Source organism: Gouania willdenowi, chromosome 15 (genome assembly GCF_900634775.1).
Source record: "Gouania willdenowi chromosome 15, fGouWil2.1, whole genome shotgun sequence".
Classification (NCBI taxonomy): Eukaryota; Metazoa; Chordata; class Actinopteri; order Blenniiformes; family Gobiesocidae; genus Gouania; species Gouania willdenowi.
Window position 1 is genome coordinate 5,198,290 of NC_041058.1, and position 27,085 is coordinate 5,225,374.

The following is a 27,085-nucleotide window of genomic DNA, read 5'->3' on the forward strand; positions in this document are numbered from 1 at the left end:
GGGTAAAATACGGGAGTTTCCTGGCTAAAACGGGATACTTGACAGGTATGACTCAGCATATCGGCTAACAACACCAGCAGGTCTCAGGCTAGCATGCTCAAGCTACTGGACGATGGGAAGGGTCAGGTGTACACTTAGCGGGCAGATAACAGTTCAAAACACAATATACAACGTCGATATGTCCCAGTGCGATAAAAACGGGTCCAACTATTGAAACAGGTCCGGGAAACTCAGAGGATCGGACTATGACGTAATAAACCTACGCCACGCCTCCTTACCTCAGAAATTACGTGCGGTATTTTACCATGGCTACGTGTAAACACTACCGGCATCGAAAGAACAGTGACAGAAAAAGAATCCTTCTTCAATATTGAGTTTGATTTTGCTCAGAAAGGTTGATACTTTCATTAAGCAGCCAGACTTGTTTTTTCTCTCTCAAAGAACATGGACAGCGCACAGTACAGCAAAGGTAAGATACTTCTGTGCAGTTCAGATTTAATATCAAACGTGCTAATGTCCTTTCGAGAAAAACTAAACTAGTTTTATTTTTGTGAGCATAAAGGGCTCGATATTTAACCAAACCCCAAAACACTGTCAGTGAACAGAACCAGACCAGAAGTCAGAAATTAATCAAACAAGTGTTATTTGTGGGAAAAAGTGCAAGTGAAGTGTTTGAATATGATCGTCTCACAGATTTTTTTATTGTTATAATCCTTTATTTTTATTCATTTTTTGTTAGATTGCTCCTGCTGACTTTGGATAACCATTTCTTTCTCCTCTCTGGTTCGGTTGGGTTTCATCATTTGTAAGGCCCCGTCTAAAGTAGTTTTCGATGTAAATGTGTTTAAGTATCTTATAATTATGACTTTTTTCCTCATAATTATGACTTTACTAACTCATAATTATGACTTTCTTTCTCATAATTATGACTTTCCTTGGTGATTTTTTATTTTTTTCTAGTGGCGGAAACGGGCTTCCAAACTGCATGACAAGTTATTAATGTTTCTGACTTTGTTAGACATGTATTTAATGAATTTATCTTGGTACATAAGTAAAAAATCTAATATCTGTTTTTATATATGTATGAACATAATATATTTCAATGTTTCCTGATTGGATGTGGTGTTTTTTAATTAGGGGTCTATTGGAGCGTTTGGCTTATGGGGTCTTCCCCAACACCTGGTAGACATTAAAAGTAGTTTCTCTGCTATCATTGTTGAACAAGTTAAAAAAGTATTTTATTGTGAAATCTTGAAAATGTCAAAAGGTTCACATTAAAAAACCTGTTAATAATACTATCCAGATGGAAGCATGTAAACCCTCCATCACACAATCAATGGATCAAAGATATGATGCACAATATCAAGCTTGAAAAAATCAGATGCACCCTTAACGGATCTGTTAATAGATTTTATAAAACCTGGGAATCATTCCTGAACTATGTGCGGACTTTGTCTGGCCTGGAACCTTGAGTTTGCAGCCCTTTGGGTGGTCTTTCAATACCTATGAATAGAATGCGCGTGTCTTTGTTGTTTTTTTTTTTTTTTTGTATTTTATTTTCCTGCAATGTGTTGGTTTACGTTTGTCTTTGATTTGATAGTCCACATTGTTGTACTTTTTTTCTGTATGTATAAGTGTGTTATAAAAAATCTGTATAAATAGTGTTAAAAAAAAAAAAAAAAAACCTGTTAATACACGTTACATTTGCTTTGTCTCTGGTTGTCAGTTCATCCTAACATGTATCAACATTTAACGGTGAGGATTTAATTTCACTGACTAAATTTGCTTATTCAATTCATTTATTAAAATATTTCATTATTTAGGTATACTGTAAGTGTATAATTTCAGTAGTTTTTATGACAACTGAATACTGGTACAAAAATACATTTGACTGCACATTGTACAGTCCAAGACAAAGCACTGGAGATGCACCGTGCAATATGAACATTTTTGGCCAAAACCAAAAATGAGAAAACCAAGGCCGAACACTGAAATAAAGCATTTAGACTTTATTAGTAACATATTTGCACAGTTTTAAAGGGGATGGTAGCTCGGGCCCCAATGCAGCATGGATAATTATTTTTAGTGCAAAATTGTGCTTAACAACCTGCTTATTTTCACACAGGGCCCCTTTCATTACAATATCAACATACCTGTCAAGTTTTGGATTTGAAAATAAGGGAAATTTTCTGGTGCCCACTACGAGCCGTCCCACCCACCCAACCAAGCTCCAGTGTCCCTTATATTTTAAGATAGGTGTACAAGAAATCTAAAATACCCACTTGTCAACCACTTACTGATTACAATTATGTGATTAGAATCTGGTAGGTCGACCTTTATTAACATTGAAATGCTGTGAACATTCCTACTATGGCTGGGTGATATGGACCAACACTCAAAATATTTTATCAAAATGGTGATATATAATAGAAATCTTAGATAATTTTACCAAATAAAGTCTGACCAGGAAAAACAATTCTGGGTTAAATTTGCTGATGCAAAATGCTACACAGGCTCATTTATTAAGAAACAGCTGCACAATATGTGCAGTCATTAATCATCTAACTGAGCTTTACATGTTGTTCTGAGAAGTAAAAGGAGTGACTCCTAAAACTAGTATTTTAATACATAATAAGCTATGATATATATATATATATATAACAAATATTATAGTTTTCTATATCGTCAAAATAGAAAACTCTATACATTTTGAATCTCGATATATTGCCCAGCTCTAATTCCTTAATAATAAAACAGCCTAAATAAAAACATAAATGTGTATATGAAGCACATGTTTATTAAATATACTTACAGTTTATAAACAAGTCAACACGTTGCATTTACACAATTTAGTTTCATTACATATTTTCTCATAATTTCTCATGCTCACTCATGTGGTTCTCTGGTATTTATTAATGACTTATTAGACACATTTGTTTATAGACTTTACATCATTTAACACTTTTTTAAAGCAGTGTATATTTGTGGCGCTTGTGATTGGCTGATTTTTCATGGTGACTTACGTGTTCCGTGGTAGACTTTAAAATCTAAGTTTAAATCTAACAGAACATGTAACTGTGTCACATCCTGCTGCTCTTTATGAAAACAAACTCTCTGTCACATTTTACAACGTATTTACACAAGTTCTTTGTTTTTTTCCGCCGGAACGTCTTCATTCATTCATCTCTTTTATGAGTTGTTTCCGGGTTTGTTGCCGCTGTCTGCACTAATCTCGCGAGAACTGCCATTTCAGGTGGTAGTTCTCGCGAGGCTAGTGACGGCGTTCAGTTTAGTAAGGCATCTTTTAATGATTATTACTTTAAAATACGGGATATTTACGGGAAAATACTAATACGGGAAGATGGTGGGAAAGAGGGGTAAAATACGGGAGTTTCCTGGCTAAAACGGGATACTTGACAGGTATGACTCAGCATATCGGCTAACAACACCAGCAGGTCTCAGGCTAGCATGCTCAAGCTACTGGACGATGGCAAGGGTCAGGTGTACACTTAGCGGGCAGATAACAGTTCAAAACACAATATACAACGTCGATATGTCCCAGTGCGATAAAAACGGGTCCAACTATTGAAACAGGTCCGGGAAACTCAGAGGATCGGACTATGACGTATTAAACCTACGCCACGCCTCCTTACCTCAGAAATTACGTGCGGTATTTTACCATGGCTACGTGTAAACACTACCGGCTTCGAAAGAACAGTGATTGAAAAAGAATCCTTCTTCAATATTGACTTTGATTTTGCTCAGAAAGGTTGTTACTTTCAATTAGCAGGCAAACTAGTTTTTTCTCTCTCAAAGAACATGGACAGCGCACAGTACAGCAAAGGTAAGATACTTCTGTGCAGTTCAGATTTAATATCAAACGTGCTAATGTCCTTTCGAGAAAAACTAAACTAGTTTTATTTTTGTGAGCATAAAGGGCTCGATATTTAACCAAACCCCAAAACACTGTCAGTGAACAGAACCAGACCAGAAGTCAGAAAATTAATCAAACAAGTGTTATTTGTGGGAAAAAGTGCAAGTGAAGTGTTTGAATATGATCGTCTCACAGATTTTTTTTATTGTTATAATCCTTTATTTTTATTCATTTATTTATTTTTGTTAGATTGCTCCTGCTGACTTTGGATAACCATTTCTTTCTCCTCTCTGGTTCGGTTGGGTTTCATCATTTGTAAGGCCCCGTAAATGTGATGTAAATGTGTTTAGTATCTCATAATTATGACTTTTTTCCCACATAATTATGACTTTCTCTCATAATTATGAATTTATTAACTCATAATTATGACTTTCTTTCTCATGTGCTTAACAACCTGCTTATTTTCACACAGGGCCCCTTTCATTACAGTATCAACTTACCTGTCAGGTTTTGGATTTGAAAAATAAGGGAAATTTTCTGGCGCCCACTACGAGCCCAACCAAGCTCCAGTGTCCCTTATATTTTAAGATAGGTGTACAAGAAATCTAAAATACCCACTTGTCAACCACTTACTGATTACAATTATGTGATTAGAATCTGGTAGGTCGACCTTTATTAGCATTGAAATGCTGTGAACATTCCTACTATGGCTGGGTGATATGGACCAACACTCAAAATATTTTATCAAAATGGTGATATATAATAGAAATCGTAGATAATTTACCAAATAAAGTCTGACCAGGGAAAAAACAATTCTGGGTTAAATTTGCTGATGCAAAATGCTACACAGGCTCATTTATTAACAAACAGCTGCCACAATATGTGCAGTCATTAATCATCTAACTGAGCTTTACATGTTGTTCTGAGAAGTAAAAGGAGTGACTCCTAAAACTAGTATTTTAATACATAATAAGCTATAATATATATATATAACAAATATTATAGTTTTCTATATCGTCAAAATAGAAAACTCTATACATTTTGAATCTCGATATATTGCCCAGCTCTAATTCCTTAATAATAAACAGCCTAAATAAAAACATAAATGTGTATATGAAGCACATGTTTATTAAATATACTTACAGTTTATAAACAAGTCAACACGTTGCATTTACACAATTTAGTTTCATTACATATTTTCTCATAATTTCTCATGCTCACTCATGTGGTTCTCTGGTATTTATTAATGACTTATTAGACACATTTGTTATAGACTTTACATCATTTAACACTTTTTTAAAGCAGTGTATATTTGTGGCGCTTGTGATTGGCTGATTTTCATGGTGACTTACGTGTTCCGTGGTAGACTTTAAAATCTAAGTTTAAATCTAACAGAACATGTAACTGTGTCACATCCTGCTGCTCTTTATGAAAATAAACTCTCTGTCACATTTTACAACGTATTTACACAAGTTCTTTGTTTTTTTTTTTCGCCGGAACGTCTTCATTCATTCATCTCTTTTATGAGTTGTTTCCGGGTTTGTTGCCGCTGTCTGCACTAATCTCGCGAGAACTGCCATTTCAGGTGGGTAGTTCTCGCGAGGCTAGTGACGGCGTTCAGTTTAGTAAGGCATCTTTTAATGATTATTACTTTAAAATACGGGATATTTACGGGAAAATACTAATACGGGAAGATGGTGGGAAAGAGGGGTAAAATACGGGAGTTCCCTGGCTAAAACGGGATACTTGACAGGTATGACTCAGCATATCGGCTAACAACACCAGCAGGTCTCAGGCTAGCATGCTCAAGCTACTGGACGATGGGAAGGGTCAGGTGTACACTTAGCGGGCAGATAACAGTTCAAAACACAATATACAACGTCGATATGTCCCAGTGCGATAAAAACGGGTCCAACTATTGAAACAGGTCCGGGAAACTCAGAGGATCGGACTATGACGTAATAAACCTACGCCACGCCTCCTTACCTCAGAAATTACGTGCGGTATTTTACCATGGCTACGTGTAAACACTACCGGCTTCGAAAGAACAGGGACAGAAAAAGAATCCTTCTTCAATATTGAGTTTGATTTTGCTCAGAAAGGTTGTTACTTCATTAGCAGGCCAAACTTGTTTTTTCTCTCTCAAAGAACATGGACAGCGCACAGTACAGCCAAAGGTAAGATACTTCTGTGCAGTTCAGATTTAATATCAAACGTGCTAATGTCCTTTCGAGAAAAACTAAACTAGTTTTATTTTTGAGCACAAAGGGCTCGATCTTTAAACAAACCCCAAAACACTGTCAGTGAACAGAACCAGACCAGAAGTCAGAAATTAATCAAACAAGTGTTATTTGTGGGAAAAGGTGCAAGTGAAGTGTTTGAATATGATCGTCTCACAGATTTTTTTTATTGTTATAATCCTTTATTTTTATTCATTTATTTATTTTTGTTAGATTGCTCCTGCTGACTTTGGATAACCATTTCTTTCTCCTCTCTGGTTCGGTTGGGTTTCATCATTTGTAAGGCCCCGTAAATGTGATGTAAATGTGTTTAAGTATTCTCATAATTATGACTTTTTTCCCACATAATTATGACTTTCTCTCATAATTATGAATTTATTAACTCATAATTATGACTTTCTTTTCTCATGTGCTTAACAACCTGCTTATTTTCACACAGGGCCCCTTTCATACAGTATCAACTTACCTGTCAGGTTTTGGATTTGAAAATAAGGGAAATTTTCTGGCGCCCACTACGAGCCCAACCAAGCTCCAGTGTCCCTTATATTTTAAGATAGGTGTACAAGAAATCTAAAATACCCACTTGTCAACCACTTACTGATTACAATTATGTGATTAGAATCTGGTAGGTCGACCTTTATAACATTGAAATGCTCTGAACATTCCTACTAGGGCTGGGTGATATGGACCAAAACTCAAAATATTTTATCAAAATGGTGATATATGATATAAATCTAGACAATTTTACCAAATATAGTCTGACCAGGAAAAACAATTCTGGGTTAAATTTGCTGATGCAAAATGCTACACAGGCTCATTTATTAACAAACAGCTGCACAATATGTGCAGTCATTAATCATCTAACTGAGCTTTACATGTTGTTCTGAGAAGTAAAAGGAGTGACTCCTAAAACTAGTATTTGATACATAATAAGCTATAATATATATATAACAAATATTATAGTTTTCTATATCGTCAAAATAGAAAACTCTATACATTTTGAATCTCGATATATTGCCCAGCTCTAATTCCTGAATAATAAAACAGCCTAAATAAAAACATAAATGTGTATATGAAGCACATGTTTATTAAATATACTTACAGTTTATAAACAAGTCAACACGTTGCATTTACACAATTTAGTTTCATTACATATTTTCTCATAATTTCTCATGCTCACTCATGTGGTTCTCTGGTATTTATTAATGACTTATTAGACACATTTGTTACAGACTTTACATCATTTAACACTTTTTTAAAGCAGTGTATATTTGTGGCGCTTGTGATTGGCTGATTTTTCATGGTGACTTACGTATCCGTGGTAGACTTTAAAATCTAAGTTTAAATCTAACAGAACATGTAACTGTGTCACATCCTGCTGCTCTTTATGAAAACAAACTCTCTGTCACATTTTACAACGTATTTACACAAGTTCTTTGTTTTTTTTTCGCCAGAACGTCTTCATTCATTCATCTCTTTTATGAGTTGTTTCCGGGTTTGTTGCCGCTGTCTGCACTAATCTCGCGAGAACTGCCATTTCAGGTGGTAGTTCTCGCGAGGCTAGTGACGGCGTTCAGTTTAGTAAGGCATCTTTTAATGATTATTACTTTAAAATACGGGATATTTACGGGAAAATACTAATACGGGAAGATGGTGGGAAAGAGGGGTAAAATACGGGAGTTCCCTGGCTAAAACGGGATACTTGACAGGTATGACTCAGCATATCGGCTAACAACACCAGCAGGTCTCAGGCTAGCATGCTCAAGCTACTGGACGATGGGAAGGGTCAGGTGTACACTTAGCGGGCAGATAACAGTTCAAAACACAATATACAACGTCGATATGTCCCAGTGCGATAAAAACGGGTCCAACTATTGAAACAGGTCCGGGAAACTCAGAGGATCGGACTATGACGTATTAAACCTACGCCACGCCTCCTTACCTCAGAAATTACGTGCGGTATTTTACCATGGATACGTGTAAACACTACCGGCTTCGAAAGAACAGTGACAGAAAAAGAATCCTTCTTCAATATTGACTTTGATTTTGCTCAGAAAGGTTGTTACTTTCAATTAGCAGGCAAACTAGTTTTTTCTCTCTCAAAGAACATGGACAGCGCACAGTACAGCAAAGGTAAGATACTTCTGTGCAGTTCAGATTTAATATCAAACGTGCTAATGTCCTTTCGAGAAAAACTAAACTAGTTTTATTTTTGTGAGCATAAAGGGCTCGACTTTTAAACAAACCCCAAAACACTGTCAGTGAACAGAACCAGACCAGAAGTCAGAAATTAATCAAACAAGTGTTATTTGTGGGAAAAAGTGCAAGTGAAGTGTTTGAATATGATCGTCTCACAGATTTTTTTTATTGTTATAATCCTTTATTTTTATTCATTTATTTATTTTTGTTAGATTGCTCCTGCTGACTTTGGATAACCATTTCTTTCTCCTCTCTGGTTCGGTTGGGTTTCATCATTTGTAAGGCCCCGTAAATGTGATGTAAATGTGTTTAAGTATCTCATAATTATGACTTTTTTCCCACATAATTATGACTTTCTCTCATAATTATGAATTTATTAACTCATAATTATGACTTTCTTTCTCATGTGCTTAACAACCTGCTTATTTTCACACAGGGCCCCTTTCATTACAGTATCAACTTACCTGTCAGGTTTTGGATTTGAAAATAAGGGAAATTTTCTGGCGCCCACTACGAGCCCAACCAAGCTCCAGTGTCCCTTATATTTTAAGATAGGTGTACAAGAAATCTAAAATACCCACTTGTCAACCACTTACTGAATACAATTATGTGATTAGAATCTGGTAGGTCGACCTTTATTAACATTGAAATGCTCTGAACATTCCTACTAGGGCTGGGTGATATGGACCAAAACTCAAAATATTTATCAAAATGGTGATATATGATATAAATCTAGACAATTTTACCAAATATAGTCTGACCAGGAAAAACAATTCTGGGTTAAATTTGCTGATGCAAAATGCTACACAGGCTCATTTATTAACAAACAGCTGCACAATATGTGCAGTCATTAATCATCTAACTGAGCTTTACATGTTGTTCTGAGAAGTAAAAGGAGTGACTCCTAAAACTAGTATTTGATACATAATAAGCTATAATATATATATAACAAATGTTATAGTTTTCTATATCGTCAAAATAGAAAACTCTATACATTTTGAATCTCGATATATTGCCCAGCTCTAATTCTTTAATAATAAAACAGCCTAAATAAAAACATAAATGTGTATATGAAGCACATGTTTATTAAATATACTTACAGTTTATAAACAAGCCAACACGTTGCATTTACACAATTTAGTTTCATTACATATTTTCTCATAATTTCTCATGCTCACTCATGTGGTTCTCTGGTATTTATTAATGACTTATTAGACACATTTGTTACAGACTTTACATCATTTAACACTTTTTTAAAGCAGTGTATATTTGTGGCGCTTGTGATTGGCTGATTTTTCATGGTGACTTACGTGTTCCGTGGTAGACTTTAAAATCTAAGTTTAAATCTAACAGAACATGTAACTGTGTCACATCCTGCTGCTCTTTATGAAAACAAACTCTCTGTCACATTTTACAACGTATTTACACAAGTTCTTTGGTTTTTTTCGCCAGAACGTCTTCATTCATTCATCTCTTTTATGAGTTGTTTCCGGGTTTGTTGCCGCTGTCTGCACTAATCTCGCGAGAACTGCCATTTCAGGTGGTAGTTCTCGCGAGGCTAGTGACGGCGTTCAGTTTAGTAAGGCATCTTTCAATGCTTATTACTTTAAAATACGGGATATTTACGGGAAAATACTAATACGGGAAGATGGTGGGAAAGAGGGGTAAAATACGGGAGTTTCCTGGCTAAAACGGGATACTTGACAGGTATGACTCAGCATATCGGCTAACAACACCAGCAGGTCTCAGGCTAGCATGCTCAAGCTACTGGACGATGGGAAGGGTCAGGTGTACACTTAGCGGGCAGATAACAGTTCAAAACACAATATACAACGTCGATATGTCCCAGTGCGATAAAAACGGGTCCAACTATTGAAACAGGTCCGGGAAACTCAGAGGATCGGACTATGACGTATTAAACCTACGCCACGCCTCCTTACCTCAGAAATTACGTGCGGTATTTTACCATGGCTACGTGTAAACACTACCGGCTTCGAAAGAACAGTGATTGAAAAAGAATCCTTCTTCAATATTGACTTTGATTTTGCTCAGAAAGGTTGTTACTTTCAATTAGCAGGCAAACTAGTTTTTTCTCTCTCAAAGAACATGGACAGCGCACAGTACAGCAAAGGTAAGATAGTGCAGTTCAGATTTAATATCAAACGTGCTAATGTCCTTTCGAGAAAAACTAAACTAGTTTTATTTTTGTGAGCATAAAGGGCTCGATATTTAACCAAACCCCAAAACACTGTCAGTGAACAGAACCAGACCAGAAGTCAGAAATTAATCAAACAAGTGTTATTTGTGGGAAAAAGTGCAAGTGAAGTGTTTGAATATGATCGTCTCACAGATTTTTTTATTGTTATAATCCTTTATTTTTATTCATTTTTTGTTAGATTGCTCCTGCTGACTTTGGATAACCATTTCTTTCTCCTCTCTGGTTCGGTTGGGTTTCAGCATTTGTAAGGCCCCGTCTAAAGTAGTTTTCGATGTAAATGTGTTTAAGTATCTTATAATTATGACTTTTTTCCTCATAATTATGACTTTACTAACTCATAATTATGACTTTCTATCTCATAATTATGACTTTCCATCTCATAATTATGACTTTCTTTCTCATAATTATGTCTTTCTATCTCATAATTATGACTTTCTTTCTCATAATTATGACTTTCCTTGGTGATTTTTTATTTTTTTCTAGTGGCGGAAACGGGCTTCCAAACTGCATGACAAGTTATTAATGTTTCTGACTTTGTTAGACATTTATTTAATGAATTTATCTTGGTACATAAGTAAAAAATCTATATCTGTTTTTATATATGTATGAACATAATATATTTTCAATGTTTCCTGATTGGATGTGGTGTTTTTTAATTAGGGGTCTATTGGAGCGTTTGGCTTATGGGGTCTTCCCCAACACCTGGTAGACATTAAAAGTAGTTTCTCTGCTATTATTGTTGAACAAGTTAAAAAAGTATTTTATTGTGAAATCTTGAAAATGTCAAAAGGTTCACATTAAAAAACCTGTTTATAATACTATCCAGATGGAAGCATGTAAACCCTCCATCACACAATCAATGGATCAAAGATATGATGCACAATATCAAGCTTGAAATAATCAGATGCACCCTTAACGGATCTGTTAATAGATTTTATAAAACCTGGGAATCATTCCTGAACTATGTGCAGACTTTGTCTGGCCTGGAACCATGAGTTTGCGGCCCTTTGGGTGGTCTTTCAATACCTATGAATAGAATGCGCGTGTCTTTGTTGTGTGTTTTTTTTTTTTTTCTATTTTATTTTCCTGCAATGTGTTGGTTTACGTTTGTCTTTGATTTGATAGTCCACATTGTTGTACTTTTTTTCTGTATGTATAAGTGTGTCATAAAAAATCTGTATAAATAGTGTTAAAAAAAAAAAAAAACCTGTTAATACACGTTACATTTGCTTTGTCTCTGGTTGTCAGTTCATCCTAACATGTATCAACATTTAACGGTGAGGATTTATTTAATTTCACTGACTAAATTGGCTTATTCAATTCATTTATTAAAATATTTCATTATTTAGGTATACCGTAAATTTATAATTTCAGTAGTTTTTATGACAACTGAATGCTCGTACAAAAATACATTTGACTGCACATTGTACAGTCCAAGACAAAGCACTGGAGATGCACCGTGCAATATGAACATTTTCGGCCAAAACCAAAAATGAGAAAACCAAGGCCGAAAACTGAAATAAAGCATTTAGACTTTATTAGTAACATTGCATTTATGGTTATGAATGTGTGCTAAACTCACTAAAATTATCGGTTAATGTTGTGAATTTTTCATCCCTTTTCATTCATGCATCTTTCACTGAACATGTGTCAAACCTCAAAGGTATCCTCAAAAGACAGCTCCCCTGCAAAAACCAGCAGTTCGCGAACCACCTTGGTGGAACTGTGGACCTGAGGATGAGCCATTTTCAGTGCAAACAGTAAGTGTTGACTTTCATTAAATGTTGCTCTTGTACAGAAATCATTATCATTAGTAATATTTTGTCTTGTTCAGCAATCCTTATAAAGGCACATTTTGGAGCGGAGATGACCTTATCGTCAAAGATCTGTCACAAGCCAATGGTGGAGGAGGAAGAGCTTTCAGAGTAGATCGCACACGTAGACAATTTAGAAGCAACACCAGCTGGTTCAAAGTAACGGTGCGTAACCTCAAACTCACATTCACATCTGGCTAATTTGCTTTGTGATTGGTCTAACAAGATCCCCAATTTGTTTGCCTTGTCAACAGATACCTTATCGCGGAGCGTTGAATTTGTACTTATTGCAAGCTCTTCAGAATATCTGCCCCATTCCTTACGTTCCCATTGAGGTGAGAGTTGACAGGATTTTATGATTTACTAATAAGTAATTGAGATAAAAAGCTGTTGTTCGGCTCTAAAGATGTATGGTGGAAATGCATTTGCTTTATCGTTGTATTTATCATCCTTTGTATACTTTGATTATTACAGCGCACTTCTGGTTTTTAACTTTTTTTCCTGTATTTTATTTACTTGGGATAATCTCTAATACTTTTCAAATCTCTAACAATCACCCAAATGCCCTGTTTTAATTGCATTTTTTCTATTTACCAGCACCATGTCGACCAGCATACAGTTACTTTCTACGTGAACGGGTCTGCTGCTGCCACTGCCTTGCGAAAGTGTTCTCACAAGCTCAAAGACTGTTATGGCCGTAAGGTACGTTTGTGGGGACAACTGGAAGCACTTCGAAGAGAACTTTGTGTTCAGGATCTGTTATTAAGCTTGAGCTCACATACACCTGCCTTTATGATAATCTTTTTTTTTTTTTTTTTTTTTTTTCATGCAAATGGCTTGAAAACAGCTTCAGAATCTTGTTTCTATTCACCTCTCTGAATACCTAAAAAATATCAAGGATTTCTAAGAAAACTGCACTCAAAACCACCAATCTGGGTCTTAGTGTTTGTCCAGTGCAACTCGCAGTGATCAATGTTTACCGATAAATGTATTCTTTGCATTTAGTTAATTTTTGTGAAATGTTCTTGCAGGCTCCACATGACTGTTGTCACTCATTAGTTTGTGATCTCTTTTTTTCATTGACTGGTGTTCCTGAAGATTGTGGTGAATGTCAAACGCTGTGGTTACCAAGATTTCCTGTCCTCTGCACAATTGAATCATATAGAGGTCAGTGAGAAACAAAGCAACTCAAACAACTGGTATTCTCTTGAATGAGCATGTTTTGTCTGAGGTGTGACACAATTAGGGTTGCAAAGGGGTGGAAGAATTCCAGTAAATGTCCACAGGAACTTAAGATTGGAAATTTTGGGAATATTCAAGAATGGAAAGTTTTCATGGGAATTTTGAGTTATTTTAAATAATTATACCATAGCCAAATTTTAACATCCAGGCAAAATAGTAAATACAATAGTACATCTTTTTTTTTTTGGGACTTGCAGAAAGTAATACGTTAGCATTAATTGGTCAAAGTTTTCTGTTAACGGGTTGAACAGTTAACCATGAGCATCCCTGATTTAAAAGATGTTTTTGACTTGTTTTAAAGATGTTTTTTTCTCTTTTCTAGCGATGTATGGCGAAACGTTTTAATTGCAATCTGCAAGCTTTGGATCTGAACAACATTGACAAAGACCCAGGTAACTGCACTACACTTTTACATTATATTATTCACACAATTGGCCTTTGACATCTCAAAGGAAAAACCTTGGATTGGGGATATGTTGTTTTATAGAGGAAGTATTTATCAATTACTGCTTTTTAAAACACAGTCTAAATGGCATATATTACTGGGTTAGCAGGCATGAAACACCAGGTGATAAGTTTGCAGTATATGCAGTTGACATTTTATGCAGTTAGAATTATTATTCATTGATTACACTTGGTTTCATAATAGTTGGTTTTGTATTTTTTAAAACTTAAAATGTAGTTTAGATGTTTTGAATCTTCAGAATTCTGTTGTTTCATGACTACTTTTCTTCACTGTACTGTTTACTTTTGCCCTGAACCAGACTTGGTGTCCCAGAAAGTCAAACTCCTTTTGAACAAAAAAACGAGCATGGAGGCCGTCATAAAGATTGTAGAAGGAAACGTTCCTCGGGTAACAATAGCACGACAATCAGTAACAATCTGTGTATCTTCATATACTGTGGATACTTTAAAAGTTAGATCATCATAGTTGAGTCTAGACCTAATGAAATCAATGTTTTCTTTGCAGTTGACAAGCTTGAACCTCAGTAACAACTGCATCCAAAGACTGGATGAACTCAGCAAGCTTGTTCCCAAAGTGCCTAATCTGATGGCCCTGGACCTTTCACAAAACAACGTGAGACTGGCCGCTCCAAGGCTTTCATTGTCATGTTTGTGTAGTAGTTAAGTAGGTTAATGTGTTGACGCCTACCGGCCTCCTGTTTTGTTCCACAGCTGCAAAGCGAATGTGAGCTGGACAAGTTGAAGGGACTGAATCTGGTGGAGCTGTGGCTGGTCGGAAACCCTCTTTGTGCCCTTTTCAAGGACGCAAATTCATACGCCAGGTCAGTTTTCTATTCTGGATTGTTAGATGTTTACACGTGAGCTCAGTAGATTTTAGGGGTGTCCCGATCTGATATCAGCCTGAAAACGAGAGAGTGGGGGGGGGGGTGAGTTAAGACCAGACTGGCTCAAATTGGAAGACCATGTTCGTGTATGCGTGTGCACCTAGAAATGTGTGCATGTGTTGCTTTTGCCATGTCAAATTTGTGTGTATCACCAAAATGGGGCAGAGGTGAGTATACCTGCTTGTAAGTACACACCAGGGTGGGCATTCAGGTGAACGTGGGACACGGGCATGTATGTGAGCGTATACTCAACAATAAGGAAACTGAAGTCCTACCTGGCTCTGGTCATATTGAAACAGATGTTTATAAATGCAAATGTGATCTCTCAGAGGTTGTATACAGCACAGCGTAGTGTTGCATTGAACAAAATGAATCTAAAACAACATTGTCAACATTGAATTCTCACACTAATTCCTCTGCTTTTCACTTTTGCTTACATACCAGTGCGATGTGCCAGAGGTTTCCCCAACTTCAGAAATTGGTAAGTCTACTCAGTAGTTTATGGTCACTCAGTCTTCATTTCTCCCACCATAATTTTGATACTAAAGAAGAACTTAGTGTTTAAAGTCTTTTAGTCAATTCTCAGTTCCGTTAAAGCTGCTGGGAACAATAAGTATTTATCAGATAAAAGACATGGCATAGATCAATAACTCAAAGATCAATTGCACGACAAAATCTGAAAAAGGTTGAAATTGCAGCTTGAATGTTTGTTCCGAGTTTTACACATTGCATGTTGGTATGTTGAGTCCAATAGACGGAAGGATAGAGGTGTTTTTACTTAATTCTTATCGTGATTTCTCGCTTGACCCTAAAAAGCTCTGCCAAATAGACTTTCCAACACAGTTCTGGTGTTTTCACGGACTGAACGTTGTGGCAAAGCAGTGGTGGATGTATATTTTGGGGCTTACACGGAAATTGAATGTCTCACGTAGTGATGTTATACCACAGGGAATATCAGGAACAAACCAGAACATAAATGGAATCAAGCGACCACTATCTAATAATAATAATAATAATACATTTTATTTGTAATGTACTTTACATTTGATGCCAAACCTCAAAGTGCTACAGGATAAAAACAATACAACACAACAAATATTAAAAGACAGGACTAAAAGAGGCATTAACTGTTAAAATACGTTTCTTTAAAAAGGTGATATTTAAGTTTTTCTTAAAAATGTCCACCATTTGCGGGGGCCCTGAGGTGATCTGGGAGGGCATTCCACAGGCGGGGGGCAGTGGCTTCAAAGGCACTGTCGCCCATTGTTTTGAGCCGTGTCCTGGGCGCGACCAGACGGTGCTGTTGGCCTGACCGGGTCCTGGTTGACATGTGTGGTGTGAGCAGTTCTGTGAGGTAAGTGGGGGCCACACCGTGCAGACGGTGATGGGTGTGCAGGAGGATCTTATATTCTATGCGGAACTCAATATCTTCCTTGCTGTGGAAAAATAGCAAGAAATCATGATAAGAATGAAATAAACTTTCAAGCAACAATTTCAACCTTTTACATTTTGAGTGATCTTCCATGTATTAATCTGACGTCTACAGTATGTCTTTATCTGATTTTTAAAAATATGTTTGGATGTTTTTCCAAGTTGTACTAAACTGTGTATTGTCCCTCATCAGGATGGAACCCCTCTCTTCCAACCCACTGTCATTGACGCACCCAGCACTATCGTGTCTCCGGAGGTTAGTCAGTGAGATGGGTGAATTGTTTGTATCTGTTGTGTTTAAAACATCACTTGTCAATGTACAAGAATATAGAAGACATTATATTTTTAGATTAGAGCTTTTAATTTTGTATTATGAATGTCCCATTTCTCTCTAAATTTTGACCTTGTGAACAAACAGACCAGCTTCACTTGCTTTAACATCTATGGCTTCATTGAGAGGTTCGTGCAAAAGTAAGTTTCTAACATTTTTCTCTATGGTGCTTCACAGTGTTTATACCAATAGGTAGGAATTGATGGCAGTGATTGGTGTTGATATGCAGTGTCTTTTGTTTTTTTTTCAGCTACTACGATGTGTGCGACTCTGATGACAGAACACTAATGCTGCAGGCCTATTATAAGGACGCATTGTTTAAACACACAAAACTGCATCCCTCCCAGATTCTACCAATGTAAGGAGACACACATACAGACAAGGGTTGAGGTCAATTATAATTGTAATCATGTAATTGATAATTAATTATAAAATATGATGTAATTATAATTTTAATTGAGTTTAGATAATTGACTTTGTAATTGTAAATGCCATGAAAATGTTGTAAAAATTGTCAATTATAATTTGACGCTAAACTTGGAGACCATGTTACAGTTTTATGCACAGTTCTACACATATGTAGTTAACAGTTATTAAAATATTTGACATTTGACCTTCTAGAAAAAAAAAAAAGAAATTATTCGATTGATATACTGAGACAAAAAAAGGCTCAGGTGCCCTCACCAAAATATTAAAATTTATATTCTCATTAGCCAAACAATGTAACCAACAGATAGGAAAGAAATGAGATGATAGACATGTTTTTTTTAGTGTATTTTACAGCTGATTTAGAACCCGTTATCATAAGAGATGCTAACAGAAAGCTAACACAAGAGGAAGATTAACTTTTATCAGGTTATTTATTTCTGGCTCTGTAATTGTCATTAATTGTAATTGAACATTAGTAATTGAGAACGTAATTGTAATTGACTTTCTGGGGATAAAAAACAATTGTAATTTATTGCTAAGCGGAAAAAAATGCTGGTCACTGTAATCGTTATTGAATTGTAATTGAACATGGGTATTTGAAAATGTAATTTAACTGAAAAATGTAATTGACCCCAATCCTAACACGCACACATACACACACAAGGGTGTATACCTTTGATTAAATGGCTACGTTGTGTTTCAGTGGTGCTGATTCTTTGTTCTGGCTTTGTTTTTCAGGAATGGTCAGGATGTTGACAACCCCTGTAAGTTCTCCTGAAGAGCTGCTCGCTCTCAGCAGAGTTATGTGAAAGTATGACTTGTAATGATTAGGGTTGGGTACCGAAACAGAGTATGGGACCAGTTTCCACGTAAACGCTAGTAACCGGGTCATATAAGAACAAAGATTTCGGTGCCGCACATTACTTGATACACATGAAGTCGGTGCCGCTGCTCGGATCATTGATCAGTGGCCTCATTCAAACCGTAGCACATGCACAAAACACGGCCTGAAAGAAGCGCATGACACTATCCGCCACAAATAAATTAGTGTGTGGGAAACCCTGATATGAATTGTGTGAACATTATCAAATAATACTTTATTTGTATGTTGTTTTGAGTTAAATGTGTTAATTTTGACTCTGGAAATAACAGGGCATTGTTTTTTTTTGTAAGTGTGCACATTTTGAGCTTTTTAAGTAAGTCTAAAGTAACGATTAAGCACCAGAACCGTTGAAAAAGTAGCGAGTAGTAACCGATACCCAACCCTAGTAATGATGGAGCCCGCCTGATGTTTGCCTTGTTTTTATTTGACTCAGTGGACATTGATCAGGATGTGGTGACATTCCTCAACAAGCTGCCAAAAACACAGCATGACAGGTCCTCTTTCCACGTCAAAGTAAATGCCTTCACAGTGAGTTCACGTCTGATCTGCCACACACTTTGTTTCACATGTTGAATCATTTGTGTTGTTCACACTAAGCCAAAATGCTTTGTTTTCACAGAACACGCATCTGGAATTCACACTGAACGGAAACTATACTGAATGTCAGTATCTTAGTCATGTCTTTAAGTAAATCCACTGCAACTAATCTATTGCTCACTAAAGATTTCCTGTTTTTTTTGTTTTTGTTTTGTTTTTCAATTGTAGTTGAGGAATTAAGAACAAATGGAATCTCCTTCATCAGAAAGTTCGTCGCACTTCCATCAGATCACGGAGGGTAGGTTACACACGTAAATATGGAGGCGTTTTGTCTCGGTGTGTGTGTCGCTCTAATATTATGTATGTAATTTGTTCATAAAATAAATTGACAAACCATAATGCTTTTACACAACAACCAATTTTATAGTAGAGATTTCTAGGGATGGGTAGCTTTCATATTTGTACCTATACTGGTTCTTGTTAATCGTTATCTGTACTCAATGGTACCACCTTTTGGTACTTTTGTGCAGTAATAAATGGTAAATAAAAAATCTCAAAATATTCCAATTTACCATTTTTATTTCTCATATCAATCATAATGATAACTTTCACAAATATATCAAACCAGGGTTGTTTTGGTATTGTAGCAACATTATAATCAGGATTGGGGTCAATTATATTTGCAATTTTTTTAATCGATTATTAATTACAATTATGGCATTTTTGTACCCTGTAGGTAGCCCGTTTCGAATAGATAGGAAATAAATTAGATGATAGATTTGTTTTTTAATGTATTTTACATCTGATTTAGAGAACGTAATTGTAATTGACTTTCAGAGGAGAAAAAAATTGCGATTGTAAAAATACTGGTAACTGTCATCATAATTGAATTGTAATTGAAGATGTAATTGAAGATGTAATTGTAACTGAAACATGTGATTGACTCCAACCCTGCTCACTGCTGTCAGTGCAGTCAAACTAAAGATGAACTCTGACTAAACAGAGTAAGGCTTGGTGTAACCCTGTATTACTGTAATTTTAATATTGAACCCTGTGGTCCTTGTTCTTACTTTAACAGTTTGTACATCATCAACGATCAAGTCTTCACCAAAAGGTTACAGAAGCACAGATCTCTCGGGCTTTTGTGGGGCCAACCACGAACCCTTTCTCCAACACTGAAAGGTGACACAACTCTAGACATCAGCACATACTATGATGTGGATTGTTAAAAGTAGCAACTGTTTCTGTTTTTTTTCTCTTTATTTATGCATATTACAAAGTGGGCAGCCTTGGTGGAAATATCTTTCAAGAGTAAATGGTTTTGACAGACTGCCATTTACTTAATTTTTGCTGTTGGTTCGTTATATATTGTTTGTTTTGTATTAATGACTGTATGATGAAATCCAAACCGGGGAGTGGGGGTTAAGACCAGACTGGCTCAAATTGGAAGACCATGTTTGTGTATGCGTGTGCACCTAGAAATGTGTGCATGTGTTGCTTTTGCCATGTCAAATTTGTGTGTATCACCAAAATGGGGCAGAGGTGAGTATACCTGCTGGTAAGTACACACCAGGGTGGGCATTCAGGTGAACGTGGGACACGGGCATGTATGTGAGCGTATACTCAACAATAAGGAAACTGAAGTCCTATCTGGCTCTGGTCATATTGAAACAGATGTTTATAAATGCAAATGTGATCTCTCAGCGGTTGTATACAGCACAGCGTAGTGTTGCATTGAACAAAATGAATCTAAAACAACATTGTCAACATTGAATTCTCACACTAATTCCTCTGCTTTTCACTTTTGCTTACATACCAGTGCGATGTGCCAGACGCTTCCCCAACTTCAGAGATCTGTAAGTCTACTCAGTAGTTTATGGTCACTCAGTCTTCATTTCTCCCACCATAATTTTGATACTAAAGAGGAAGTTAGTGTTTAAAGTCTTTTTGTCAATTCTCAGTTCTGTTAAAGCTGCTGGGAACAATAAGTATTTATCAGATAAAAGACATGGCATAGATCAATAACTCAAAGATCAATTGCACGACAAAATCTGAAAAAGGTTGAAATTGCAGCTTGAATGTTTGTTCCGAGTTTTACACATTGCATGTTGGGATGTTGAGTCCATAGACGGAAGGATAGAGGTGTGTTTACTTAATTCTTATCGTGATTCTCGCTTGACCCTAAAAAGCTCTGCCAAATAGACTTTCCAACACAGTTTCTGGTGTTTTCACGGACTGAACGTTGTGGCAAAGCAGTGGTGGATGTATATTTGGGGCTTACACGGAAATTGAATGTCTCACGTAGTGATGTTATACCACAGGGAATATCAGGAACAAACCAGAACATAATGGAATCAAGCGACACTATCTAATAATAATAATAATAATAATACATTTTATTTGTAATGTACTTTACATTTGATGCCCAACCTCAAAGTGCTACAGGATAAAAACAATACAACACAACAATATTAAAAGACAGGACTAAAAGAGGCATTAACTGTTAAAATACGTTTCTTTAAAAAGGTGATATTTAAGTTTTTCTTTAAAAATGTCCACCATTTGCGGGGCCTGAGGTGATCTGGGAGGGCGTTCCACAGGCGGGGGGCAAGTGGCTTCAAAGGCACTGTCGCCCATTGTTTTGAGCCGTGTCCTGGGCGCGACCAGACGGTGCTGTTGGCCTGACCGGGTCCTGGTTGACATGTGTGGTGTGAGCAGTTCTGTGAGGTAAGTGGGGGCCACACCGTGCAGAAGGTGATGGTGTGCAGGAGGATCTTATATTCTATGCGGAACTCAATATCTTCCTTGCTGTGGAAAAATAGCAAGAAAATCATGATAAGAATGAAATAAACTTCAAGCAACAATTTCAACCTTTTACATTTTGAGTGATCTTCCATGTATTAATCTGACGTCTACAGTATGTCTTTATCTGATTTTTAAAAATAGTTTTGGATGTTTTTCCAAGTTGTACTAAACTGTGTATTGTCCCTCATCAGGATGGAACCTACCTCTTCCAACCCACTGTCATTGACGCACCCAGCACTATCGTGTCTCCGGAGGTTAGTCAGGTGAGATGGGTGAATTGTTTGTATCTGTTGTGTTTAAAACATCACTTGTCAATGTACAAGATATAGAAGACATTATATTTTTAGATTAGAGCTTTTTATTTTGTATTATGAATGTCCCATTTCTCTCTAAATGTTGACCTTGTGAACAAACAGGACCAGCTTCAATGGCTCTAACATCTATGGCTTCATTGAGAGGTTCTTGCAAAGTAAGTTTCTAACATTTTTCTCTATGGTGCTTCACAGTGTTATACCAATAGGTAGGAATTGATGGCAGTGAGTGGTGTTGATATGCAGAGTCTTTTGTTTGTTTTTCAGCTACTACGATGTGTGCGACTCTGATGACAGAACACTAATGCTGCAGGCCTATTATGAGGACGCATTGTTTAAACACACAAAACTGCATCACTCCCAGATTCTACCAATGTAAGGAGACACACATACAGACAAGGGTTGAGGTCAATTATAATTGTAATCATGTAATTGATAATTAATTACAAATATGACGTAATTATAATTTTAATTGAGTTTAGATAATTGACTTTGTCATTGTAAATGCCATGAAAATGTTATAAAAATTGTCAATTATAATTTGACGCTAAACTTGGGGACCATGTTACAGTTTTATGCACAGTTCTACACATATGTAGTTAACAGTTATTAAAATATGTTTAATATCAAGCTTTCCCCACATTTGACCTTCTAGAAAAAAGAAAAGAAATTATTCGATTGATATACTGAGACAAAAAAGGCTCAGGTGCCGTCACCAAAATATTAAAATTTATATTCTCATTAGCCAAACAATGTAACCAACAGATAGGAAAGAAATGAGATGATAGACATGTTTTTTTTAGTGTATTTTACAGCTGATTTAGAACCCGTTATCATAAGAGATGCTAACAGAAAGCTAACACAAGAGGAAGATTATCTTTTATCCGGTTATTTATTCTGGCTCTGTAATTGTCATTAATTGTAATTGAACATTAATAATTGAGAACGTAATTGTAATTGACTTTCTGGGGATAAAAAACAATTGTAATTTATTTCTAAGCGGAAAAAATGCTGGTCACTGTAATCGTTATTGAATTGTAATTGAACATGGGTATTTGAAATGTAATTTTAACTGAAAAATGTAATTGACCCCAATCCTAACACGCACACATACACACACAAGGGTGTATACCTTTGATTAAATGGCTACGTGTGTTTCAGTGGTGCTGATTTCTTTGTTCTGGCCTTGTTTTTCAGGAATGGTCAGGATGTTGACAACCCCTGTAAGTTCTCCTGAAGAGCTGCTCGCTCTCAGCAGAGTTATGTGAAAGTATGACTTGTAATGATTAGGGTGGGTACCGAAACAGAGTATGGGACCATTTTCCACGTAAACGCTAGTAACCGTGTCATATAAGAACAAAGATTTCGGTGCCGCACATTACTTGATACACATGAAGTCGGTGCCGCTGCTCGGATCATTGATCAGTGGACCTCATTTCAAACCGTAGCACATGCACAAAACACACGGCCTGAAAGAAGCGCATGACACTATCCGCCACAAATAAATTAGTGTGTGGGAACCCTGACATGAATTGTGTGAACATTATCAAATAATAGTTTATTTGTATGTTGTTTGAGTTAAATGTGTTAATTGACTCTGGAAATAACAGGGCATTGTTTTTTTTGTAAGTGTGCACATTTTGAGCTTTAGTAGTAAGTCTAAAGTAACGATAAGCACCAGAACCGTTGAAAAAGTAGCGAGTAGTAACCGATACCCAACCCTAGTATGATGGAGCCCGCCTGATGTTGCCTTGTTTTTATTTGACTCAGTGGACATTGATCAGGATGTGGTGACATTCCTCAACAGCTGCCAAAAACACAGCATGACAGGTCCTCTTTCCACATCAATGTAAGTGCCTTCACAGTGAGTTCACGTCTGATCTGCCACACACTTTGTTTCACATGTTGAATCATTTGTGTTGTTCACACTAAGCCAAATGCTTTGTTTTTCACAGAACACGCGTCTGGAATTCACAGTGAGCGGAAACTATACTGAATGTCAGATCTTAGTCATGTCTTAAGTAAATCCACTGCAACTAATCTATTGCTCACTAAAGATTTCCTGTTTTTTTGTTTTTGTTTTGTTTTTCAATTGTAGTTAAGGAATTAAGAACAAATGGAATCTCCTTCATCAGAAATTTCGTCGCACTTCCATCAGATCACGGAGGGTAGGTTACACACGTAAATATGGAGGCGTTTTGTCTCGGTGTGTGTGTCGCTCTAATATTATGTATGTTTATTTGTTCATAAAATAAATTGACAAACCATAATGCTTTACACAACAACCAATTTATAGTAGAGATTTCTAGGGATGGGTAGCTTTCATATTTGTACCTATACTGGCACTTGTTAATCGTTATCTGTACTCAATGGTACCACCTTTTGGTACTTTTTAGGAAATAAATTAGATGATAGATTTTTCTTTGTGGTGGCAAAATTGATTATGTATACTCATATATTTGCTTTTTGATCTCATTCAACTTAATACCCCAATTTGTAACTTTCCACGCCTGTCTGATGTCTTTTCCTCTTCCTGCAAAGTCAGTGGGCCCATACTCCCATAATACAGCTTCTCTAAAGGAATGTCAGTTGGCCTCAGTTTAATATCCAAGGCCTGAGCACGTCCAAACCCACCCCAGACATCACATACACACACACATACATCATATACACATACACACATACATCCACACTCACACACAGCTAACTTTCACCCCGACATCGGAGGTGTCACCTCCGGCAGACTGACCTTCCCCCCCCTGGTCTCTTCTTTGCTGTCTGTGGAAGGGGGGAGGTGGGACAGTGGGGTATAAATGTGTGTTAAAGGAACATTTGGGCCCTTCTTCGCGCCTCTCCTCTGGCCAGAGGAGACCACTTCTTTGTCTATACCGCTTTGTACCTTTTTATTTAGTTTAGATTCAATCATTTTTATTACTTCATCATCTCTCCTGTCTGGTCTTCATCATTTATCACTGCAGAGTGTGTTTTCAAGTCAAAGACGAGGTAACCGTAAATTTCACCGTAACAGTTTTTAATGTGTTTTACAGCTGATTTAGAGAACGTAATTGTAATTGACTTTCAGAGGAGAAAAAAAATTGCGATTGTAAAAAATACTGGTAACTGTCATCATAATTGATGTAATTGTAACTGAAACATGTGATTGACTCCAACCCTGCTCGCTACTGTCAGTGCAGTCAAACTAAAAATGAACTCTGACTAAACAGAGTAAGGCTTGGTGTAACCCTGTATTACTGTATTATTAATATTGAACCCTGTGGTCCTTGTTCTTACTTTAACAGTTTGTGCATCATCAACGATCAAGTCTTCACCAAGAAGGTTCCGAAAGCACAGAAAGCGCAGATCTCTGGGGCTTTTGTGGGGCCTACCACGAACCCTTTTTTCCAACACGGAAAGGTGACACAACGCCAGACATCAGCACAGTCAAACGATGATGAGGATTGGTAAAAGTAGCAACTGTTCTCAGAAAAAATAAAATAAGCTGCTTTGAGGAGCGTTGGACTCCTTTTCTAATTGCATTGAATCTTGATTTTTCATTTTTAGCCTGATGATCTAGCCTGCAAACAACTGCCAGCACCACTCTTTACTAACACACTGATCTAACTGTAGTCCTGGACCTCCATGGGCTTGTGGGGTGGCCTTGACCTGGGTGGCTTGAGTGGGTTGCTGGGGTTTTTGGGTGCCTCTGTGGGGGCGTGCGTCCCTTTCGGGTGCTCTCGTGGTCCCTGGGCGGTTTGGTGTTGCTCTCCTGCCCCCTTCGTGCACGTCTGGGTGGCCCTTGGTGCCGGGGGCCTGCGTGTCTCTCTGCCACTCTTTCCTCTTGCTCTCTGTCCCCCTGTCTCGTCCTCCCCCCCTCCTCCGCTTTCGCTCGGTGCCTGCTCTCCCGTTGGGTTTGGCGAGGGGGGCTCCTGTCGGCCCGGGGTGCTGGTGGGGGGGGCTGTGGCCTTCGCTTAGGGGGCGGGCATTGCTGCGCTGGGTGGGTGGCTCGGGGGCTGGCTTGTCTGGGGGCCTGGGGTGGTGGGGTTTGTGGCTTCGGGACGGGGGGGTCCGGGGTGGGGGTGGCGCTGGGGGTGGTTTTTCTTGGGGGCGGCACTTGCGTCCTGGGTTGTTGGGTGGCGTGGTGGTGCGGTGGGTTGCTCCGCCGGCCGGTCTGGGCGCCTTGGCCTGGTTCCCTGGGGCGCGCCTTCGCTGAGCGTGCTGGGGCAGGGTGGGGCTGGTGGCACCGCTCCCCTCCATCCACCCTTTTTTAATAGCACTACATACATTCACTAAACACATGCATTCACTCAGGGGATAGGGAAGTGCCTCTCCATTCCCCACTTCCCCACCATAACAGGGTGGTGGGTAAATTCACACATCTGGGCCTGTCGGGTGGGGGCCCGGCCCCTCTGTTGATGGCTGGGACATGTATCAGGATGTTGACAACCCCTGTAAGTTCTCCTGAAGAGCTGCTCGCTCTCAGCAGAGTTATGTGAAAGTATTATTTGTAATGATTAGGGTTGGGTCCTGAAACAGAGTATGGGACCAGTTTCCACGTAAACGCTAGTAACCGGGTCATATAAGAACAAAGATTTCGGTGCCGCACATTACTTGATACACATGAAGTCGGTGCCGCTGCTCGGATCATTGATCAGTGGCCTCATTTCAAACCGTAGCACATGCACAAAACACGGCCTGAAAGAAGCGCATGACACCATCCGCCACAAATAAATTAGTGTGTGGGAAACCCTGACATGAATTGTGAGAACATTATCGAATAATAGTTTATTTGTATGTTGTTTTGAGTTAAATGTGTTAAATTTGACTCTGGAAATAACAGGGCATTGTTTTTTGTAAGTGTGCACATTTTGAGCTTTTTAAGTAAGTCTAAAGTAACGATTAAGCACCAGAACCGTTGAAAAAGTAGCGAGTAGTAACCGATACCCAACCCTAGTAATGATGGAGCCCGCCTGATGTTTGCCTTGTTTTTATTTGACTTAGTGAGCATTGAACATAATGTGTCGAAGTTCTTCAACAAGCTGCCAAAAACACAGCATGACAGGTCCTCTTTCCTCGTCAAAGTAAAAGCCTTCACAGTGAGTTCACGTCTGATCTGCCACACACTTTGTTTCACATGTTGAATCATTTGTGTTGTTCACACTAAGCCAAAATGCTTTGTTTTCACAGAACACGCATCTGGAATTCACAGTGAGCGGAAACTATACTGAATGTCAGTATCTTAGTCATGTCTTTAAGTAAATCCACTGCAACTAATCTATTGCTCACTAAAGATTTCCTGTTTTTTGTTTTTGTTTTGTTTTTCAGTTGTAGGTCATATATTAAGAACAATTAGAATGTCCTTCTCCAGAACTTTTGTCACAGTTCCATCAAAGAACTGAGGGTAGGTTACACACGTAAATATGGA

General features: G+C 37.6%; 1 protein-coding gene across 6 annotated transcripts; it reads left to right on the plus strand.

Annotated features, from left to right (window-relative positions):
• LOC114477096 (nuclear RNA export factor 1-like) lies at positions 1 to 27,060 on the plus strand. 6 transcript variants are annotated; one of them, XM_028469187.1, is made up of 22 exons: positions 9,976 to 10,444; positions 12,195 to 12,291; positions 12,366 to 12,510; positions 12,600 to 12,680; positions 12,943 to 13,047; positions 13,444 to 13,512; positions 13,910 to 13,979; positions 14,352 to 14,440; positions 14,558 to 14,665; positions 14,764 to 14,873; positions 15,381 to 15,417; positions 16,561 to 16,623; positions 16,786 to 16,838; positions 16,949 to 17,056; positions 17,866 to 17,891; positions 18,444 to 18,538; positions 23,619 to 23,661; positions 23,762 to 23,831; positions 24,963 to 25,077; positions 26,662 to 26,756; positions 26,848 to 26,890; positions 26,986 to 27,060. In XM_028469187.1, exons 1-20 carry the CDS (start codon positions 10,420 to 10,422, stop codon positions 26,662 to 26,664), a joined length of 1,512 nt encoding a protein of 503 aa, XP_028324988.1. In that variant the 5' UTR covers positions 9,976 to 10,419; the 3' UTR covers positions 26,665 to 26,756; positions 26,848 to 26,890; positions 26,986 to 27,060. The 6 variants fall into 6 exon arrangements, with proteins under 6 accessions (XP_028324984.1, XP_028324985.1, XP_028324988.1 ...); XM_028469188.1 differs by lacking the exons at positions 26,662 to 26,756; positions 26,848 to 26,890; positions 26,986 to 27,060 and adding an exon at positions 10,710 to 10,775 and having other exon boundaries at positions 24,963 to 25,283; XM_028469183.1 differs by lacking the exons at positions 9,976 to 10,444; positions 26,662 to 26,756; positions 26,848 to 26,890; positions 26,986 to 27,060 and adding an exon at positions 1 to 469 and having other exon boundaries at positions 24,963 to 25,283.
• The last annotated feature ends 25 nt before the right edge of the window (positions 27,061 to 27,085 follow it).